Source organism: Carassius gibelio, chromosome A17, assembly GCF_023724105.1.
Source record: "Carassius gibelio isolate Cgi1373 ecotype wild population from Czech Republic chromosome A17, carGib1.2-hapl.c, whole genome shotgun sequence".
NCBI lineage: Eukaryota > Metazoa > Chordata > Actinopteri > Cypriniformes > Cyprinidae > Carassius > Carassius gibelio.
The window spans coordinates 27,330,380-27,352,764 of record NC_068387.1 but is presented as its reverse complement, the minus strand read 5'-3'; the positions used below and the strand labels follow the sequence as shown (position 1 = coordinate 27,352,764).

Here is a 22,385-nt window from a genome sequence, read left to right as displayed (position 1 = left end):
CAATGGGTAATGGGTAATTTTGGCCCATTTCATGGGTTCATAATTTCAAAATTCTTCAGTATAAATATCTGAAATTGTGTATGATTATTTACAAGCACAGATGCAGGATAAAGCATCAGTGAAACACCCCCAAATGGGCCAACAATGTGATAACTCTTCTGTAAAAAAGTCCACCCCTTGAAAGTGAACTCTTCCGAACCCTCCCGCCTGTGTTCGTGATTTGGACTGTTCCTAATCTTTCCGCGGAGTGAGAACCAAGACATTATAGAGGCTGGATGTGTTGATATGTTTATAGTTAATATTTCATAGTTAAATTAGTTAGAAGTGGCCCGTTTAAGGATTGTGTGGATATATGTGTGCGTGCAACTAATCGTAAGTACATTTACATAATTAAATGTATGATAAGTTCACAAGCGAGATTAATGACCGCTACCGCGGCATTCCGCCTAAATGTTTACATTTGTTTATTATATTTGCACATTTTCTTGTTGACAAAATGTTATATTTCGCCTGTGTTTTTGTTTGATAGAATATTTAATGTTATTGCATATTAGGCTATAATGCATAGACTTAAGACGCATCTCAGGGAACATGTTCGGGCTTGTTCACCGGACGAGCTAGGCACTTGAGCTAGACGCACAGTGCAGTAGTGCGATCATTTAATAGAACTTTGAGTCATATTTGTATATATATTATATTTAGATAATTTACAATGCTGTTACTTATGAGTATTTAAGTACTGCTGTAAAGATCTGTTAATGTGTATTTATTCATTTATTCATATTTGTATACTGTTTTATATTTACAGAACCACACACATCTTTGCACAATAAATCACCCTGAAGTACATTCCTGGTGTGAGACCTAATGTTCTGACCGGACACCCTGTAGCCGTTCTATAAATCCGAACCAAGAGTAGTCAGCAGTTTTTTCATGGTCCTTCGAGCCGGATTTGTGGATTGCTACAGACATGTCTCAACCAGAAAGAGAAGCCCCTGCTGTGCGGCCGAGGAGACGAGTTAACCCTCCAGCCTACTTAGAAGACTTTGAGCTCAGTGGACCTGGGTCTCATCAACAGCAATCACGGTCACTTACCTGCCAGGGAGTACTGGAGAATGAACCAAGTGTTACAGGTCATTCTAGATCCACTTCACCAGTGAGCCAAGCATCAGAACATTCTGAGTGGATACTGACTGACCAATGGGACTACACTTCTGAGAAGCTGAGAGAGGAGAATGCAGCATTGCAAAGGCAAGTGAAACAGCTGCCAGAGCTTACAGCCTTGTTAGAGGAGATGAAGAGGGAGAACGCAGCCTTGCAACGACAATCCAGCCAACTCCCTGAGATCATTTCAGCATTCCAAGAGATGCGTCAACAGAATGCTGCGTTATGGCATGAGCTTCAAAGCTTGAAATCGAAGCAGAGCTCTCCACCCGAGTCGGTCACTCCACAGATGCCATCACCACGCTCTCACTCTCCAGCAGTTAACTTTCAGACTCCACAGCCATACCGCCCAATACCAGCTCCACGCTCTAGGTTGCCACCATCTGCCACTAAGAGACTGCCACACCCAGCTGTGCCAGAGGAAAGCTCAGAGTTTACTGAAGATCTGAGAAACATGAACATTTCTTCCTCCCCTCGTGAGAGACCCTCCTTTACAGCACATTATAGTGACTCAGCTCAGTTCAGGTATCCCAACACTTCCCCATATTCCCAGCCACCTCAGCTGCCTGAGTCCGTGGTCCCATCACAGGAAAAGAGGAGGTCAGCCCATGCAGAATACAGCTCAGATCATGTCTTACTCTCAAGTACCCAAGAGAAAATCTACAGAGGACCAGCCCCTACCATCCCCTGCCTAACGTCTTCTGATGCTAGGGAGTTTTCAAGACTGAGAATTGCATTAGAGAATATCCTGCCTGAAGATGCCACCGAACGTTTCAAATTTCAAATCCTCACAGACCATCTGAAACTGGAGGAGGCCCTCCTTGTGGCAGACTCTTACAGCAATTCCAGATTTCCCTTCACCAACACTATGAAAGCTCTGGATAAGATGTATGGTCAACCCCACCAATTAGCACTGCAACGAATCGCTGAGCTGATGGATGGAGCTAATATACGGAGTGGAGATGTAAAGGCCTTCAGGATGTTCGGACTGCAGGTGCGTTCGCTTGTCAGTATGTTGCAGCAGCTTGGCCACAAAGGTACTGTAGAGCTGGAATGTGGATCACATGTGTCTCGACTCCTGAGTAAACTGCCACATGACCTCAGATCAAGTTTCAAGCGGTACACCCACCCTTTGCAAGTCTCTATTCCTACTTTGCTGGACTTCGCTGATTGGTTGGAATATGAGCTTCAAGTACAGGAAGACAATAGCCAGTATGCTTGTTATACAAGGCAGGAATCTTCAGTGCGTGGCCGAGAGGTGAGAAGAGAGTCTAAGCAGCTTCGCAGACCAACTACCATTCTACTTGGTACCGACAAGTCATATTCATCATCAATGTCGTCAGCCACGTCTAAACCAGCTTCAGTCAGAGAAGAGAAGGTGAGAGCTTATTGTCCATACTGTGATAATAATAAACACTATCTGAATGGCTGTGACAACTTCAAGCTTCTTAGCAAAGACCTGAAAATAGACTGGATAAAGACAAAGAACCGATGCTGGCGTTGTGGTCGTGGACATCAAGCAGCTAACTGCACACTAAAGACTTTCTGCCCAACCTGCAACAAGAAGCACCTTATGGTACTACATGATGTCAATGACCAGGTCAAGCCATCTCAGCCAAGTGCAGCTCCTTCCAGTGCAGTTTTATATGTTGACCGACCAACCTCCGGAAGTAAAGTACTGCTCAAAGTGACTAAGGTTCTGATCAAGAATGGCAACGTGGCAATGGAAGCTTACGCCATATTAGACGATGGATCTGAGCGGACCATCATTCTGCATGATGCAGTGCAGAAATTAAGACTTGTGGGGGAGCCAGAGGACCTTGTACTTCGTACAGTAAGACAGGATACCCAGGTCATTCACGGGGCGGCAGTGACTTTTACTGTGTCCCAAACTGTTAACCCCAGGAAAGCTTACAAGATCCGTAATGCCTTCACAGCCAAAGCACTCGGTCTGGCAGAACATACACACCCAGTTAGTGTCCTGCAACAGAAATTTAAGCATCTTGCAGGGTTACCTCTACAACAGCTGGACAAGGTACATCCTGTTCTTCTCATTGGCTCTGATTGCCCCCACCTCCTCACACCCATAGAACCAGTCCGACTGGGGCCCCCTGGTGGGCCAGCAGCAGTAAGAACACGTCTGGGATGGACACTGCAGGGTCCAACTGAAGAATTGAGCAGTCATCTTTCCCCTGACCAATGCTTCTTCACCTCGCTGCAGCCTGTCAATGATCTTTATGCAAATGTGGAGAGACTGTGGCAAATGGATGTTCTACCCTACCAGAGTGAAAAGGTGATTACCAGATCACGCCAAGACAAAGAGTCCATTCAGCTTCTGCAAGAAAACACAGTGAGAGTGGATGTTAATGGTATCCAGCGATACGCTACTCCTCTGCTCCGTGTCAAGAACATGCCTCGCCTCTGTGCTCCAAAGGAAGCAGTCCTACCACAGTTGAGAGGAATCGAGAAACGGCTGGAAAGGGACCCTGTTCTAACTGCAGCATACCAAGAGGAGCTGGCCAGGTTAGTGCAAGCTGGTTACGTTGTAAAACTTAGTCAGGAGCAAGTGGACAAAACAAAGGAAGCCTGGTACATCCCGCACCACATGGTGCAGCATAATGGGAAGAACAGGGTGGTTTTTAACTGTTCATTCTCATATCAAGGACACAACCTGAACGAGCTACTGTTACCTGGACCAACACTTGGTCCATCTCTCCTGGCAGTCCTTCTGCGTTTCCGGGAGCACTCTGTTGCCATCAGTAGTGACATCCGCGGCATGTTCCATCAGGTACGCCTCTTGCCACAAGATAAACCTCTGCTGAGATACATCTGGAGAGACATGCAAAGAGACAGAACCCCAGATGTCTATGAATGGCAGGTACTGCCTTTCGGGACCACTTGCAGTCCGTGTTGTGCATCGTTTGCTTTACAGAAGCATGTTCTAGATCACAGCCAGCCTGGAGAGGACACACAAGTTTCAGTGGAGAAGTCATTCTATGTGGACAATTGCCTCCAGAGCTTCGCTTCCCGTGACACGGCCAAGAATCTGGTAGACAAACTCTGTAACCTTCTAGCATCTGGTGGCTTTGAGTTACGACAGTGGGCAAGCAATGACCCTTCAGTTATCAGCCATCTGCCAGCTGACATTCAGTCACCGAGTAGCATCCTCTGGCTCAGCGAAGGCCACCAAGGAGCTCAGGAATCAACACTTGGCCTGCACTGGAATTGCCAATCAGATACCCTCTCTTACAAACGACGCAAACCAGACAATGAAGTGCCCACAATGCGAAGCATCTACCAGATCCTTGCCAGCCAGTATGATCCCCTTGGCTATATTGTACCTTTCACCACTCGAGCCAAGGTGATAGTGCAGAGGTTGTGGGACAAACAAAGGGAGTGGGATGACCCCAGGCTGCCAGAGGACCTATTAGACTCTTGGAAACACTGGGAGAGTGAATTGGAAGATCTGCAGAATATCAGTTTGCCCAGATGTTACTGCAGCAAGGAACTAGACTGCTCTAGTAGTATTAGGCAACTTCACATCTTTTGTGATGCCTCAGAGAAGGCGTATGGATCTGTGGCATACTTAAGAACAGAGAACCCTCAAGGTAAAGTGGAGGTGGCCTTTGTAACAGCTAGGTCTCGTGTTGCTCCCAAGAAACAGCAGAGCATCCCTCGTCTTGAGCTGTGTGCAGCACTCACAGGTGCACAGCTTGCTAAAGTCCTGAAGGCAGAGCTAACGTTACCACTCAGTAGTGTCACACTGTGGTCTGATTCCACCACAGTGCTAATTTGGCTTTTGTCAGATTCCTGTCGCTTTAAGGTGTTTGTGGGGACCAGAGTGGCAGAAGTACAGGACTTGACTGAATCTGACACCTGGCGTTACGTACAGTCATCCGACAACCCAGCAGATGCAATTACAAGAGGAAAGTCTCCCTCTGATCTCAACAAAGACAGCAGATGGAACCAAGGCCCAGCATTCCTCAGACAAAGACCAGACAGCTGGCCAGAAATGCCACCATTAGCTCACATAAGTGAAGACGGTGAGCTGAAAAGGTCAACTTTCTGTGGACTGTTAACCTCTGATCTGTCACTACCAGATCCTCATAAATTTTGCACATTCACAGACTACTTAAAAGCTCTTATACAGCCATCATCAGAAAGCTCTCCCTTCATTGCAACTGCAGAAAACTACATAGAAGCTGAGCTCACAGCCCTCCGACAGATCCAGGCAGAATCATTCCCAGATGAGATATTGCACTTGAAATCTGATAAACCTCTACCAAGCAATAGTCGACTGCTTTGCCTAGCCCCAGAACTAGATATCAGAACCAATCTCATTCGTGTTGGCGGTCGCCTACGACAAATCAGTCAACTAGACGAGGATACCATTCACCCCATTGTCCTTGATCCACATCACCCACTCACCAAACTAATTATCAAAGACTATGATGACTGTTTGCATCACCCTGGACCAGAGAGGGTGTTTGCGGAGCTCAGGAGAAAATACTGGGTGTTAAGAGGACGAGCAGCAGTTAAACACCACCAACGCCAATGCGCTGAATGCCAAAAATGGCGGGCTAAACCGCATCCCCCCAGGATGGCAGATCTCCCACCTGCCAGGTTAAGAATTCACCAGCCAGTTTTCTATTCAACAGGTATAGATTGCTTTGGTCCCTATCTCATAAAGTTTGGACGCCGAAATGAGAAGCGTTGGGGGATCATCTTCAAGTGTATGACCACCCGTGCAGTGCATATTGATCTCCTCACAAGTATGGACAGTGACTCATTCCTGATGGCCCTTCGTCGCTTCATTGCTCGACGAGGGAAACCCTTCGAAATCCTGTCAGATCAGGGAACGAATTTCAAAGGTGGTGAAAGGGAACTTCGGGATGCCTACACTGCTCTTCAACCTGAGCTCCAAGCTCAACTGGCAAGCCAGCAAATTAGGTTTACATTCAATCCACCTAATGCCCCACATTTTGGTGGATGCTGGGAACGGGAAATTCGATCCTTGAAAACAGCCCTACAAGTGACACTCGGAGCACAGACAGTCACTGAAGAAGTATTGCGGACTGTTCTCATTGAAATTGAGGGGATCCTCAATGCCAAACCTCTTGGTTACATATCTTCAGACATTGCTGACCCTGACCCAGTTACACCCAACATCCTGCTGATGGGGCGGCGGGACGCCTCACTTCCCCAAGTGACATACCAGGATTCTGAGCTTCTGAGTCGACGGAGATGGAGGCATAGTCAACTGTTAGCTGATCACTTTTGGAGGCAATTCATCCATAACTACCTACCCAGCCTTCAAACCAGACAGAAATGGATGTCAGAAACAGACAACCTACAGATAGGTGAAACTGTTATGATTGTGGATCCACAGCTACCTCGTGCACTTTGGCCTGTTGGAAGGATTGTTCAAGTTTTCCCTGGGAAGGATAACAGAGTCAGATCAGCTGAGATCAAAGTGAAAGACCGAACTTACCTAAGGCCAGTGACCAAGATCATCTGTCTACCTCCTTTGGCTGAATGACATTGCAATACTTAGTAAGGCCCTTGTTGTTCAAATTCACCTTGTGAATTTGGGGGCGGCTGTAAAAAAGTCCACCCCTTGAAAGTGAACTCTTCCGAACCCTCCCGCCTGTGTTCGTGATTTGGACTGTTCCTAATCTTTCCGCGGAGTGAGAACCAAGACATTATAGAGGCTGGATGTGTTGATATGTTTATAGTTAATATTTCATAGTTAAATTAGTTAGAAGTGGCCCGTTTAAGGATTGTGTGGATATATGTGTGCGTGCAACTAATCGTAAGTACATTTACATAATTAAATGTATGATAAGTTCACAAGCGAGATTAATGACCGCTACCGCGGCATTCCGCCTAAATGTTTACATTTGTTTATTATATTTGCACATTTTCTTGTTGACAAAATGTTATATTTCGCCTGTGTTTTTGTTTGATAGAATATTTAATGTTATTGCATATTAGGCTATAATGCATAGACTTAAGACGCATCTCAGGGAACATGTTCGGGCTTGTTCACCGGACGAGCTAGGCACTTGAGCTAGACGCACAGTGCAGTAGTGCGATCATTTAATAGAACTTTGAGTCATATTTGTATATATATTATATTTAGATAATTTACAATGCTGTTACTTATGAGTATTTAAGTACTGCTGTAAAGATCTGTTAATGTGTATTTATTCATTTATTCATATTTGTATACTGTTTTATATTTACAGAACCACACACATCTTTGCACAATAAATCACCCTGAAGTACATTCCTGGTGTGAGACCTAATGTTCTGACCGGACACCCTGTAGCCGTTCTATAAATCCGAACCAAGAGTAGTCAGCAGTTTTTTCATCTTCTGTATTGTCAGATTGGGTCCGTAACTTTAAAATGTACAGTAACAATTCAATGGCTCTTTCAAGTCAATTAAATTTAATTAATACATTCATTTGTATAACACTTTTCACAACACATATTTCAAAGCAGCTTTACAGAAAATGCAGATTTCTGTTACAAAACCACAGTAGGATTTTATGAGATATCAGAAAGTACAGTTATTAGAACAAATTAGTATTTACAAACGCATGCATTTTAAGCAACAATTCATGTGCAGTTTAAAGCAATGATAAAATGATCATTTATTTATAATCATCCATGTTTGATGTTCTGGAGTCCTTGCAGGTAGGGATGCACGATAATATCGGCACAATATCGGTATCGGCCGATAAAAGCTTAAAATGACCATTATCGGTATCGGCCGATATGAATATTTCTGCCGATGAGCCAAACCGATATTCTCCAAGTGAAATAATTGACCTGTTTTTCAGATGTGAATGTCTGTCTACATTTGTAAAATAATAAATTTATGGTAGAATCAGTACAGAAGAGATACATGGATTTCTCTTCAGTAAAATTTAAGTTTAAATATATCAGTATATATTTGTATATATATCGGTATCGGCATCGGCCAAAATTATTTTGAAAATATCGGCATATCGAATATCGGCCAAAATCCAATATCGTGCATCCCTACTTGCAGGATAGGTTTCATCTCTTCAAATGTGTCTGAAGTCTTCATAAGGGGCTGGATACAAGCTGGAGCATAATCTCAGGTTACTTTGTTACATTTTCATTTGTAGCCTAATTTTTTTAAAAAAAGTATCCAATATATTTATTTTTAAATACATTCAAATTATGTTATTTGCAATAATTAAAGGTTGATGTATAGGCCTCATCATATTTTTTACAGTCATTTTATGTTATTATTATTTGTCATTTACCTTTCAAAATGGTGTATTATTCTTTTCTGAAAATAGATAGGCCTACAATATAATCAGGGTCCCTAAAAAGTGTAAATAAGAGAAAAATGGTCCCTAAGTTGAGCTGATGACATGTACAATTATTAAAGAATACTGTAGCCTAATTATATGCCTTTATATTATTACAGTCCATTTTCGCTGATATATCAGTGTTATTTGCATAAAAAATATATATATTCTTTTATTCTGAAAATAGACACAAAAGTAACACAATTCCGTTAAAAAACGCGAAAAAAGAGAAAAACCGCACAGTCCCTAAGTTGAGCGTCAATAAGAAGCCAGCAAACGCGGAAGTTCGCGTCATTTAAGGTGGAACGGATAGCGTCAATAAGAAGCTGCAAATAAGAAGCTTGATTCAGCCTCGTCATAAATTCACCCCGTCTGTGTTTGCGAGGGAACACTGATTGAATCGCGGAATTCAGTCACAAATGGAACTTGCTTTATAAAGCAGAATGTCACGGAATTCTGCCATTTTTGAAGGAATAAATAAAAAGTAGGCTGTACATTTAATCAAATCTCATTATGAACAACGGTCTTAAAGGTGTTGTTATACACGTCATGTTATACATGTTATATTAAATTAGCGCTCAATATATGCTCTACTACTACTACTACAACACACACACACTGTTTTCAGCTCTTCACTATATTAACACATGATGTAGGCTACACGTGCACAGCGCGCTAGGAGAGGATTTCACCATTTCATTTGATAAAACTATCTTTATTCAATCGTATCGTATACACAGATAGAAACTGCAATGTCTTTACGACAACCTGTCAAAATAGAATTTTGGTATAACAAAATTTTAACAGAAATATAGTACTATTGCACAATAGAATATGCTATTCTTCAAGTATGCCTAATAGCTAATAATAATAATAATAATAGTTAATAATAATAATTTATAATAAAAAAACACAGAAACTCTGCTTACAACCCACCTCTACAAATGTCTACAACCTACCAAAAAAATGATCTAACTCAAAAAAACAAACAAACAAAAAACAAAGAAATTGCACAGTAAAATATACTTACCCTTACTTCTATCACACTTATATCTCCTATTAAGTGAGATCACATTGTATGGTCACTTATTCCTTATATGAACTGTTTTAAATGCAAGACATTGATTGCATGAGATTAAGTATGTAAATGGCAACCTGTGTCCTTTTGTAGTGTGTACATATTCTATTTATCATCAAACTGTGATAATAACTGACTAAATTCAGAACACAGGTGCTGGTCATATAATTAGAATATCATCAAAAAGTTGATTTCACTGATTCCATTCAAAAAGTGAAACTTGTATATTATATTCATTCATTACACACAGACTGATATATTTCAAATGTTTATTTCCTTTAATTTTGATGTTTATAACTGACAACTAAGGAAAATCCCAGATTCAGTATCCCAGAAAATGTTAATGTTGTGAAAGGGCTCAATATTGAAGACACCTGGGGCCTGTACCATGATGGTAGCTGAACAAATTCAGAGTTACAGGATTAGTTTTGAGTTGACAAAACCAAACCTCTCCAATCCGGCTTTGTTGGCACCATGATGCTGTTCATCAACTTTCTTTGTCAATTCAGGCTTTGATCCTGAGTTTGTGGAGCGCGTGCACATGAATGTGTGACATCACTGGCGAACAGCCAATCACGAGCCTTGCAACACAAAGCAAGTTTGATTTACTTCTCGTGAGAGACCCAGCGAGATTCAAAACTAAAGGTTAAAGGTTTTGCTAAAGGTTAAGAGATTGAAGAATATGACATTTAAATGTCATATGAAAAATGAAGGAGGACTAATAAAATAAATGATCTTGCTCCATCAGTTTAGTCACAAGTGGAACTTGTTAACTTAGTTTATACATTTGAAAATAAAAAGTGATAGAGACTTGAACATGTAAGTTCAGATTTGTAATTTTTAAAATAGTGCAATCTTTTGATACTACAGCTTTTTTATATAACATGATCTGTATACATTAATATTTACAATAATTTATAATAACTGTTAAACTAAAATTGCTTGTGTGTAAGAGATAAATAATAATATGAATCACAATAATTATATAAATCATAAAATGACTCCGTTATTATCATTAAAGCCAGACTTCTATTTTTTTTTTTAAGCATAAGTGACCTTTAATTTGGAGCAAGATAAATTGGAGTGACTTTGTGTCAGACATGTGTCACTTCTCTCACATCTGATTGGTTCACCTTCAGTTTGAGATCGTGAATCCAGAACATAACCTGCCCCAGAGCAGGTTAAGCGTGCAGCGTAAGATACCATGTCAACGAACACCGATTAAAGCCAAGCTACTTTCATAGTACCTAAAACCCAGGGTTGGCGGAAACTAAGCTGAAACATAGCTGGCTAGCCACCTAATCCAGCTTCATGGTACAGGCCCCAGGTGCCACACTCTAATCAGCTAATTAACTCAAAACACCTGCAAAGCCTTTAAATGCTCTCTCAGTCTAGTTCTGTAGGCTACACAATCATGGGGAAGACTGCTGACCTGACAGTTGTCCAAAAGACGACCATTGACACCTTGCACGAGGAGGGCAAGACACAAAAGGTCATTGCATTCAAAAATGTGGGGGAGATTCACAAAGTGTAAGGTGTAAGGTGTAAGGTTTCCACAGTCAGTGATGGTTTGGGCTGCCATGTCATCTGCTGGTGTTGGTCCACTGTGTTTTCTGAGGTCAAATGTCAACACAGACATATACCAGGAGGTTTTAGAGCACTTCATGCTTCCTGCTGCTGACCAACTTTATGGAGATGCAGATTTCATTTTCAAACAGGACTTGTCACCTGCACACAGTGCCAAAGCTACCAGTACCTGGTTTAAGGACCATGGTATACCTGTTCTTAATTGGCCAGCAAACTCGCCTGACCTTTACCCCATAGAAGATCTATGGAGTATTGGGAAAAGGAAGATGTGATATGCCAGACCCAAGAATGCAGAAGAGCTTAGGGATGTGCAACAGTGATCGAGTACTCGAGTACTCGACTGTGACAGCGATGATCGATCACGTAAACGATGATAGAAATTATTATTAATTATTTATTTTTTGATTGGTTATGGCAGCACGTTGGGCGGCGCCCTGATCTCTGATTGGTTAGCTTCCCACTTGATGCCTCAAAAGACGTAAGACGACATAATAATGGCCTCAAAGTCACGTAGTGATGGCTGGCTTCCCTTTGAGAAGAACGATGAAAAAACAGTTCAGGGTAAGCTGTGCAGCACCAAGCTTTCACACAAATCTACAACAAATAGCTACAATGCGCTATCATCTAAAATGTGTACATAAAATATCTGGCGATAACAGACGAGCATTGAATCACTTGCCGTAAGACTTAAATGCAACGCAGACAGAACCAAGAAGACGACAAAGCTATTCGCTGGAATGGTGGTGAAAGATTTGCTGCCCATTAGTTTCAGGGACAGAGAAGGTTTACTTGTCCAGTGGTACCTGGCTGTTCCTGCAACATCTGTTCCAGCGGAGCGAATTTATTCCTCTAAATGTGAACAGACTGCGCACTCGGCTCTCACCTGAGCACGTAGACCGACCTATCTTTTTGAATAGACATTTGAATGTTTCACCGGTCGTGGTAAATATAATATCCATTTTTTAAATAATATTATTACTTCAGTTTTGAGTTTTAGCCATAGTTAAAATATCTAGGCTATTTGGTCTCTGTTTTATACCTTATAATAGTTGTTTGGTTAAACTTGGTGAACTTTTTTTCTTATCAAAATATGCTGCTAAAGTTATACTGGAAGAAAATGTTTTGTTAAAAAAATGCGGTTGAATAAAGTAGCAAAAAAAGAAAAAGTATCTTTGTGTGTTAATTTTTAAATCACAGACAAATAATGAAATGGTCTTTATAAAATAAAAATGCACTGGTTATATATAGCCTAATTACATTATATTTGTAGAGATGACGAAAATCAAAATTATTTGTTTATCAGTTTTTATCTTAAATATATTTTAAATCTAATTCAATTATTTAGCAATAATCCGTGATTTCAATGCTGTTAAATAATATTCAAATAATATTTTGGTTGATCAGAAAGTGCAAATTGTAAATACATAAATATTAAAATACATTAAAAAAATAACGATAGTGACACTAATGTGAATTTATTGTACTTTCGTTTTTGTAAAGCACAATTCGATCAAGTTACACTTTCGGTCAAGTTCACATCTGCATCGGCGAATTTTTTCCAGATAAAAGTTGCAAGAGCTAGTCTACATCTGATTAATTAACATGAACAATTATGCTAAAATCGCTGCATATCATCGATTCCTTCCATTCTCATATAAGCAATGCCCGATAATGATATTGCTCTAAAATGTTTTATTTTTCTATTATTATTGATATCTTATTACTGATGTTAATAATGCAGCCGAGCTTTTTTTCCGTCATATTTGTGGGCATAATTTAATTCATATGGAAATTAAAACTTAATTACAACTATTACACTTAATAACGTAGATGAAAATATAGCACAAGTCTGCCATACATTTATAAGAGAACTTTATAGGAATCTATAGTAAAATCTGTCCTTGCCCATCTTTCAGCGCACTGTCATGAAAACGCATCAGCGGGAGCTCTCTCTCTCTCTCACTCTCTCTCGGTCTAACGCATAACTTAGCATCCTATTCTGCTGATACAAGTTGTAATGTTACGCCTGATATGTATCTCAGTTATCTTATTTATCATAGGATGTATAGGCTACTTAGTCGTGGCCTAATGGTTAGAGGGTTGGACTCCCAATCGAAGGGTTGTGGGTTCTAGTCTCGGTCCGGCAGGAATTGTGGGTGGGGGGGAGTGCATGTACAGTTCTCTCTCCACCTTCAATACCACGACTGAGGTGCCCTTGACCAAGGCATCGAACCCCCAACTGCTCCCCGGGCGCCGCAGCATAAATGGCTGCCCACTGCTCTGGGTGTGTGCTCACAGTGTGTGTGTGTGTGTTCACTGCTCTGTGTGTGTGCATTTCGGATGGGTTAAATGCAGAGCACAAATTCTGAGTATGGGCCACCATACTTGGCTGAATGTCACTTTCACTTCACTCTTCATATATTTTTTGCTCCTTTATTAATAACATTGCTTGATCATAATCATTATCTAACCTGTCCTAATCATGTGTTCATGTTTTCATAGACAGATTTTCATGTCAGATTTTTATTTTTTTTTATTTTCATAACAATCTTCAGATTTTTTCATTATGTACATTATGACATGATATCTCATAACACCTGAGTAGTGCCACAGACTGATCGACTCCATGCCACGCCGCATTGCTGCAGTCATTCAGACAAAACTAAGTATTGAGTGCTGTACATGCTCATACTTTTCATTTTCATACTTTTTTAGTTGGCCAAGATTTCTAAAAATCCTTTCTTTGTATTGGTCTTAAGTTATATTCTAATTTTCTGAGATACTGAATTTGGGATTTTCCTTATTTGTCAGTTATAGTCATCAAAATTAAAACAAATAAACATTTGAAATATATTTTAGTCTGTGTGTAAGGAATGTGTAATGAATCTAATATACAAGTTTCACTTTTTGAATGGAATTAGTGGAATGTCAACTTTTTGATGATATTCTAATTATATGACCAGCACCTATATATACGTCTGCCATATGTTGCCACCCCTCAAAAATTCCTGCCCCCTTCTCGCCACCCCATCAATATTTTTCTAGATCCGCCCCTGTGCCTAACGTTTTCGACTCGTACATAACACGTCATGCCCTGATGTCACGTGTCCTTACAGGATCTTCACGGGTTGTGTGTGAAAGCGCGCACATATCCCGGGTCATCACTGGCAGTGTGAAAGTGCAAAATCTAGCGACCCGGGAGCAAATGCCGGAACACTTTACCCGTGTATTTGCCGGAATGGCAGTGTGAAAGCACTGGCTTTGGAAAGCGGCGCGACTAGCGTTTTCCACGCGTTTTTAAGCGCAATATGTGAGCGGCCCCTTAAGCCGTCGAGCGCAGTTGCTCTCCACTGACTGCGCTGATCAAAAGCATGATGGGAAATGACTGATTGACCACACAGCTTCATGCTCATTGGCGTAGAATGTCAACTGATAAATTTTCTCTTTGTTCTAAGAATTAGATTACCTATTTATTTATATTTACATACGAACTAAACAAAACACGCCTAGTGAAGTTAAGAATTAGGACATGAGTTTATTTTATTTTTCTTTTAATTAGAATTATTCCTCGTTGTAATTTTCACTTTATTCTATTGTATGTTTGTTTGAATTAATAAATCAATCCATTAAAAATATACACGCACACATATCTAAATGGACTGTTCAGCCATTATGCCTTATCTTTGTGTGGTTTCATCTGAGGAGTGTCAGGATCTGGCTTAAAACAAGGGAAGCAATTCTGAAGAATGCTACAAAACAGCTTTGACTTGCATAGTTTGGAAAAAAAATACTATGTACGTGATCTGCACATGATGACAAAACAGTGGTATTTCGATTACATCCACTTCGTCTGCAATAAAAAAACCCTAACGAGATCTCCATTGCTGACGAGATTCAGGAAGTGTCCGACTTCAAAGGTATTTTTTGACCCCTCCCCTTACTGCAGCCAAGGCGAGGCAAGCATCTCAAACAAACCTATGGTTATGCAACGACATCACAACATCAATTGCGTTTAGCAACTTCGGCTGAAACTCTGTGGCAACACTGGCCCAACCCTGTTTGTTCAGCTTGTTCAGGGTTGGGCTGCTCTCAGCAGTATTTAGGGATTTGGGCTGCTGTGAATGATTTTAGGTTATGTTGACAACGGCACGTTTTATCATGCGGATCTTCCAATCTGTTCTACGGTTTATTTTCAATAGAGTCAAAGAACATTAGACTGAAATGACCTGAATATTGAGTCCGACTCCGTTCGTAAGTTCCAGGCAGGTTTTTGTGCTCGCATGTCACGATTTAAAACCACGACTAAAGAATTTGTATCGTTCCAGGGAAGCCACGCCAAACTTCCTGAGCGCAAGCAATTGTAGATAGATTATTTGTTTTATTGCAATGTTACGTTGTCCTAAAATATTTTTTTTCAACGTGTACCACTTGCATAAACAATGCATTCCGTAGGCATTATTCGTAGGAGCTGCCATTGTTGTTTCGTGTGACGTCAGAACTCGGAGTAAATCAGTCTAGTACGAGTTCACGGGTGAGAAGTCACGGGTTTAACTGCCGTTCCAGTGCACTTTCACGGGTTTAAGGTTGGAAAAGCTCTGGCTTAAGGTAGCCTGTAACGCGGCATTAATAACACAGCTCACTGTAATTCTGCCTGCGCCATGATTAACCCGTTCAGTGCCTGCGGCTAGCTTCGCTTGTTTACTGTTGGTCTGTCAGAGATACACTTTCCTGCTAAACGGGTTTACATCAGTTCTCATTTCTGCATATCTGAACAAGTCCCGTGTTTTTCACCCACGGCTTGTGCTAAACGCTTAAACTTAAAATTATTTACAAACTAGAGAATACACAAGACCAAAAAAAAGCCACTGATATTAACCATTAATGGGTGTTTGTGTCTGCGTCTGCTGTCCAGCCCGTTTACCAGCTGTAAGCACACTTACAAGATTATAAAGTTATTCAGTTTGAGTAAAGAGCCACAGCTAAAGGAATGACAAATTATTCACAAGAAACGGAAAGCGATGGAAATGTTTCTTCTTTGCTCTTGTACAAAGTGAAAGTAAACCAAAAACAAGACTTACTGCCTTTAAAAGTCCTCGTTGTTTCAGTGGATCAGATGAAGATGATGTTTGGAGAGAAAACGCAGAAATATCTGCAGCTGTGGAAGGTGTGGCTCATGAATATTAAGCAGTTAACCTCTAAACTCTTAAAGGGATAGTTCACCCAAAAATGAACATTCTGTCATCATTTACTCAGCCTCATGTCGTTCCAAACCTTTATGAGTTGCTTTCTTATGTTAAACACAAAAGAAGATATTTTGAAGATTGCAGGTAATCTAACACTTGGTGGTTGCCATTGACTTCCATAGTATTGCTTTTCCCTACTGAAGTCCCTTTAATGTGGCATGCTTATCCTGCAGATATGATTACATTATAAAATATTGCCTCATCACTAGCATTTCTGCTTTGAGGATAACAGCATTGTTTCAGTCATCAGTGTCTGATAAGAATGATTAGTGACTATTTGTCATGAGAAACCAATTTACAATCTGACAACACAAACTGTGACGGTGAGATGTAGACTGTTGGGAGTAATAATAATAGTTTGAGACTAACCCTCCCTCAGGTGAATATGTAGGTAAATCACTGAAAAAAAAGTAATATTCATACATTCACTTTGGAACATGTATTCAGCAGCTCCCCAGACTTCTTTAGGGGGAAGTCGTGGCCTAGTGAGAGAGTTTGACTCTTAACCCTAGGGTTGTGGGTTCGAATCTCAGGCAGTCAATACCACGACTGAGCCAGGCGCGCAGATGGCACTAGGGACGGGGGGGACATGACCCCCCCAGATTCATAGTAACCAGATCCGTCCCCCTCACTTTCTCAATGAAAGGTTCTATTGGTAAACAGAGGATTAATATGAGTTTCCGCGATGTACATTAGACCCGGCCCGCCGCTCCTTTAAACGTGTACTAACTAAAACGATTTTTGAAACGCGCTTTTAACCGCTGTGTCTTACCGAGTCCCAAACAAACTTGTAAGCCAATCAGCGGTAAGGGGGCGTGTCTTGTCCTGATAGCGAGAAGAGAGCGCTCAATTTGAGTGCACAGGAGGACACATATTACATTACATTTACATTTAGTCATTTAGCTGACGCTTTTATTGAGAGAGCTGGCGGATAAAAAAGAGGGTTTACAATCAAGCAGGAGGTAGGACCCTTGTAAATATCGGAGTAGCTTTCTAGCAGTGGAGAAACTCAAGGATTGGATCTCCCTTTTCTGTCCAAGATACTAGAAAAGGTGGTATCCTCACAATTATATTCCTTCTTAGAGAAAAATGGTATATGTGAGGATTTCCAGTCAGGATTTAGACCGTATCATAGTACTGAGACTGTTCTCCTTAGAGTTACAAATGATCTGCTCTTATCATCTGATCGTGGGTGTATCTCTCTATTAGTTTTATTGGATCTTAGTGCTGCGTTTGACACAATTGACCACAACATTCTTTTGCATAGACTTGAACACTTTGTTGGCATCAGTGGAAGTGCATTAGCATGGTTTAAATCGTACTTATATGACCGCCATCAGTTCGTATGTATCATATCGATCACAAGTGCAGTATGGAGTACCTCAAGGCTCAGTTCTAGGGCCGCTACTCTTCACGCTTTATATGTTACCCTTGGGAGATATCATCAGGAAACATGGTGTTAGCTTTCACTGTTATGCTGATGATACGCAGCTCTATATTTCCTCGCAGCCCGGTGAAACACACCAATTTGAAAAACTAATGGATTGTATAGTCAATATAAAAAATTGGATGACGAGTAATTTCTTACTGCTAAATTCAGAAAAAACAGAGGTGTTAATCATAGGGCCTAAAAACTCTGCTTGTAATAACCTAGAACACTGTCTAAGACTTGATGGCTGCTCTGTCAATTATTCGTCATCAGTTAGGAACCTAGGTGTGCTACTTGATCCCAATCTTTCCTTAGAAAGCCACGTTTCTAGCATTTGTAAAACTGCATTTTTCCATCTCAAAAATATATCTAAATTACGGCCTATGCTCTCAATGTCAAATGCAGAAATGTTAATCCATGCATTTATGACCTCAAGGTTAGACTATTGTAATGCTTTATTGGGTGGTTGTTCTGCACGCTTGGTAAACAAACTACAGCTAGTCCAAAATGCAGCAGCAAGAGTTCTTACTAGAACCAGGAAGTATGACCATATTAGCCCGGTCCTGTCCACACTGCACTGGCTCCCTATCAAACATCGTATAGATTTTAAAATATTGCTTATTACTTATAAAGCCCTGAATGGTTTAGCACCTCAGTATTTGAATGAGCTCCTTTTACATTATACTCCTCTACGTCCGCTACGTTCTCAAAACTCAGGCAATTTGATAATACCTAGAATATCAAAATCAACTGCGGGCGGCAGATCCTTTTCCTATTTGGCGCCTAAACTCTGGAATAACCTACCTAACATTGTTCGGGAGGCAGACACACTCTTGCAGTTTAAATCTAGATTAAAGACCCATCTCTTTAACCTGGCATACACATAACATACTAATATGCTTTTAATATCCAAATCCGTTAAAGGATTTTTAGGCTGCATTAATTAGGTAAACCGGAACCGGAAACACTTCACATAACACCCGATGTACTTGCTTCATCATTAGAAGAATGGCATCTACGCTAATATTTGTCTGTTTCTCTCTTATTCCGAGGTCACCGTGGCCACCAGATCCAGTCTGTGTCCAGATCAGAGGGTCACTGCAGTCACCCGGATCCAGTACGTATCCAGACCAGATGGTGGATCAGCACCTAGAAAGGACCTCTACATCCCTGAAAGACAGCGGAGACCAGGACAACTAGAGCCCAGATACAGATCCCCTGTAAAGACCTTGTCTCAGAGGAGCACCAGGACAAGACCACAGGAAACAGATGATTCTTCTGCACAATCTGACTTTGCTGCAGTCTGGAATTGAACTACTGGTTTCGTCTGGTCAGAGGAGAACTGGCCCCAACTGAGCCTGGTTTCTCCCAAGGTTTTTTTCTCCATTCTGTCACCGATGGAGTTTCGGTTCCTTGCCGCTGTCGCCTCTGGCTTGCTTAGTTGGGGTCACTTCATCTACAGCGATATCATTGACTTGATTGCAAATTAAAACAGACACTATTTCAACTGAACAGAGATGACATCACTGAATTCAATGATGAACTGCCTTTAACTATCATTTTGCATTATTGACACACTGTTTTCCTAATGAATGTTGTTCAGTGCTTTGGCGCAATGTATTTTGTTTAAAGCACTATATAAATAAAGGTGATTGATTGAAGGGCTCGAATCGAACTAACGTTAACGATTTTGCGTTGTTTCACACAAATTATCCATGTTGGCTTTTTATATTGAATATTGTGTGTAATCTTGTTTCCGCGATCGTTGTTGCCATGGTTGCGTATGTAAGTGTGGGGTGAAGATTTCAAAATAGGGGCAATGCATGGTGACCGAGAGAGCTCAACTTCACAAAACACATTCAAATAGAAAAAGCACCAGCAAATTAAAAAAAATATATATATATATCTTCATCAGTTTGACAGCACACTTGCTGCAAATGCTCAACACAATGAAAATATAAAAACAAGCTACAAATGCTCACAACACAAACAAATACAGAAACGCTCTGTAAATGTTACCCCTACAAAAAGAAAATTTAAACAAGGTTGTTGTTTTTTTTAGTATTGATTACCATTTGAATGACCATATTTGTACAAATACCATGGTTAAACTATGGTTATAGTAGTAAATCCATGGTTAATTTGTTAATGATTACAGTAATCATTTTTTGTTTGCTTTTTTATATAATAAATGTATTTATTCATTAATTCATTTCAATAGTAAAATCACAGGCTGTGGTTAGTTTTTGTAAGGTAAGCCAGCTTACATAACCTTTCACAGTTACAGAAAATGTGTATTTAGTCAGCTTATTAGGCTAATGATATCCATAAAAAAGCTAAGGAATCGTATGACCAGGATTTTTAAAATAAACAAAAGATATTTTTCAGAGCAAACATTTATAAATTATGTCCCAGCCACATTTGTCACTTTATGGTTCCCTTAAATATTTCCGATGTGGTCTGTGTTTTTGCAGCACATTTCTTTATTTGTTTGTATTGTGAGTATTTGCAGCACGTGTTGTCAAACTGATTAAGATGTTTTCATAATTAACAGGTATTTTTGTCATTTGCAGCATGTTTATCTCTCTCGGCCACTGTAGCAGGTCCTGTTGGGGTATGGGTGTGTTTGTTTTGGTGCTAAAGAATGGGGTCAGGGCAGATGCAGGCTGAAGCACAATAATAGTCTAACCATTACTTTACCCACATTCTAACTACACACAGTTCTGTTATCAATAAACACAAATGACGATGGTGCTTCCACTGACGTTTCTTTTATCTGTGTGTGTATTGCTATGACTCTTGACCCCGGGGTCCTACGAGGAGCTGGTAGCTGCCTCAATTGTGCCTGTAGCGGTAACCATAGTGATCATATACAGGTGCATCTCAAAAAATTTGAATGTAATGGAAAAGTTCTTTATTTTTTGTAATTTTAATTCAAATAAGCAAACGTTCTTATACTCTAGATTCACAGACTGAAAATATTTCTGACTTAAATATTTCAATAGTTTTTTTTAAATTTAATTCTGATGGGGATTTACAGCGTAGCAAAATGAAAAGTAGGAAACTTTTAAAGAAAAAGAAAAATTTAAATCCAAAGTATGTTCAATTATGCACTCGCTGGGACCACTGAGCAACAGTCCAGTTCTTTTTCTCCTTACCCCAGGTGAGATGTTTCAGACATTATTCTCTGGTTTAGGAGTGGCTTGGTTCTAGGAATGTGACAACTGTAGCTCTTTTCCTGAAGACGGCTGAGTGTGGTGGCTCTTGATGCACTGACTTCCGCTTCAGTCCACTCCTTGTGACACTCCCAAGTTCAGCTTTTCATCTTAATCTTCCCAAGGCTGTGGCCATGCCTGTTGCTTGTGCACCTTTTACTACCACACCTTTTACTTCCAGTCAACTTTCTATGAATATATTTTGATACAGCACTCTGTGAACAGCAGCCCTTTCAGCAATGACCTTCTGAGGCTGAACGTCTTCTGGACAACTGTCAAGTCACTGTCACACAACTGTCGTGCATGTTCTAAACTAGCCCAGGAGGTACACTGTATTTATACTCAAAATTTACCAAACTAATCAACCTCAAAATAGAATATAAAAATTTTTGAGATACTGAATTTTTTTTATTTTCTTAAGATGTAAGTCGTAACAATGAGATATTAAAACAAAATATTTTTGAAATATTTCAGATTGTGTGCAATTAATCTAGAATATAAGAAAATGTGCTTTTTTTAATTGTTACAAAAATAAAGACCTTGTCTATGACTGAGCTGATGATTTTTCTGGACTGAAAAAATTTGGCTGCTGGACAGCTTGGTCCCCCCCAGTTAAAAAATCCCATCTGCGCCCCTGGACTGAGCTGCCCTTGAGCAAGGCATCGAATCCCCAACTGCTCTCGGGCGCCACAGCATAAATGATGCCCACTGCTCCGGGGGTGTGTGTGTGTGTGTGTGTGTGTGTGTGTGCACTTTGGATGGGTTAAATGCAGAGCACGAATTCTGAGTATGGGTGACCATACCTGGCTGAATGTCACGTCACCTTGATATATATATATATATATATATATATATAATATATAATGTATAGATATAACATGATATTATGAATCCCACAACCACATTTTGTCTATATTTATTATACTTTACAAGTTCATCAACAATCAAATCAAACATTAACTTAATATAAAATAAAAAGGAATCTACATTTTAAAGAGTACAATAGAATTAACGAATAAAGTATTAAAAAAACATGAAGTTCCACTCGTTTAAAGCCCTTGCAATTTACTGTAAAAGAAACAGAGTATGAGTGATTATTCTCAAAGCAGTTTAGTTAAGGATGTAATTGTTGATTAAGAGGATGTTGATGGTATCATTAATAATCATACCTGTCCTCCACGGTTCTGCTGGACGGATAGTAAACCTTAAAGGAGAAGCCACTTCTTGGAAAAGAGCCCTGAGAGAGTTAGACAGAAACACATTTCACATCAACCTCCTGAATGATCAGATTCCTTCAGTCCGGCCGTGACACACACACACA

The 22,385-nt window shown here is 40.3% G+C and overlaps 3 protein-coding genes across 16 annotated transcripts in view; 1 reads left to right on the top strand and 2 right to left on the bottom strand.

Annotated features, from left to right (window-relative positions):
• The window catches only part of LOC127933162 (von Willebrand factor A domain-containing protein 5A), a 40,691-nt gene extending 24,345 nt beyond the window's left edge, over window positions 1-16,346 (bottom strand). For all 13 annotated transcript variants that reach the window (XR_008147448.1, XR_008147449.1, XR_008147450.1 and 10 more), the window contains exon 1: window positions 16,256-16,346. The gene's annotated coding sequence lies outside the window, so the exon portion shown is untranslated. The remainder of the gene's footprint in view (window positions 1-16,255) is intronic.
• On the top strand, window positions 169-7,549 carry LOC127933157 (uncharacterized). Of its 2 annotated transcripts, XR_008147446.1 has the most exons (3): window positions 169-372; window positions 809-6,976; window positions 7,413-7,549. XR_008147446.1 is itself a non-coding variant. In XM_052529914.1 (2 exons), exon 2 carries the CDS (start codon window positions 971-973, stop codon window positions 6,701-6,703), a length of 5,733 nt encoding a protein of 1,910 aa, XP_052385874.1. In that variant the 5' UTR covers window positions 169-372; window positions 809-970; the 3' UTR covers window positions 6,704-7,406. The 2 variants fall into 2 exon arrangements, 1 of the variants encoding a protein (XP_052385874.1); XM_052529914.1 differs by lacking the exon at window positions 7,413-7,549 and having other exon boundaries at window positions 809-7,406.
• A 5,618-nt stretch (window positions 16,347-21,964) lies between the features above and the next one.
• Window positions 21,965-22,385, bottom strand: part of pole2 (polymerase (DNA directed), epsilon 2) — a 9,498-nt gene continuing 9,077 nt past the window's right edge. Inside the window, exons 18-19 of the mRNA XM_052529983.1 lie at window positions 22,234-22,301; window positions 21,965-22,132 (exon numbers count right to left, since the gene is read on the bottom strand). Of these exons, the coding sequence (XP_052385943.1) occupies window positions 22,114-22,132; window positions 22,234-22,301 (87 nt within the window). The 3' untranslated portion in view covers window positions 21,965-22,113. The remainder of the gene's footprint in view (window positions 22,133-22,233; window positions 22,302-22,385) is intronic.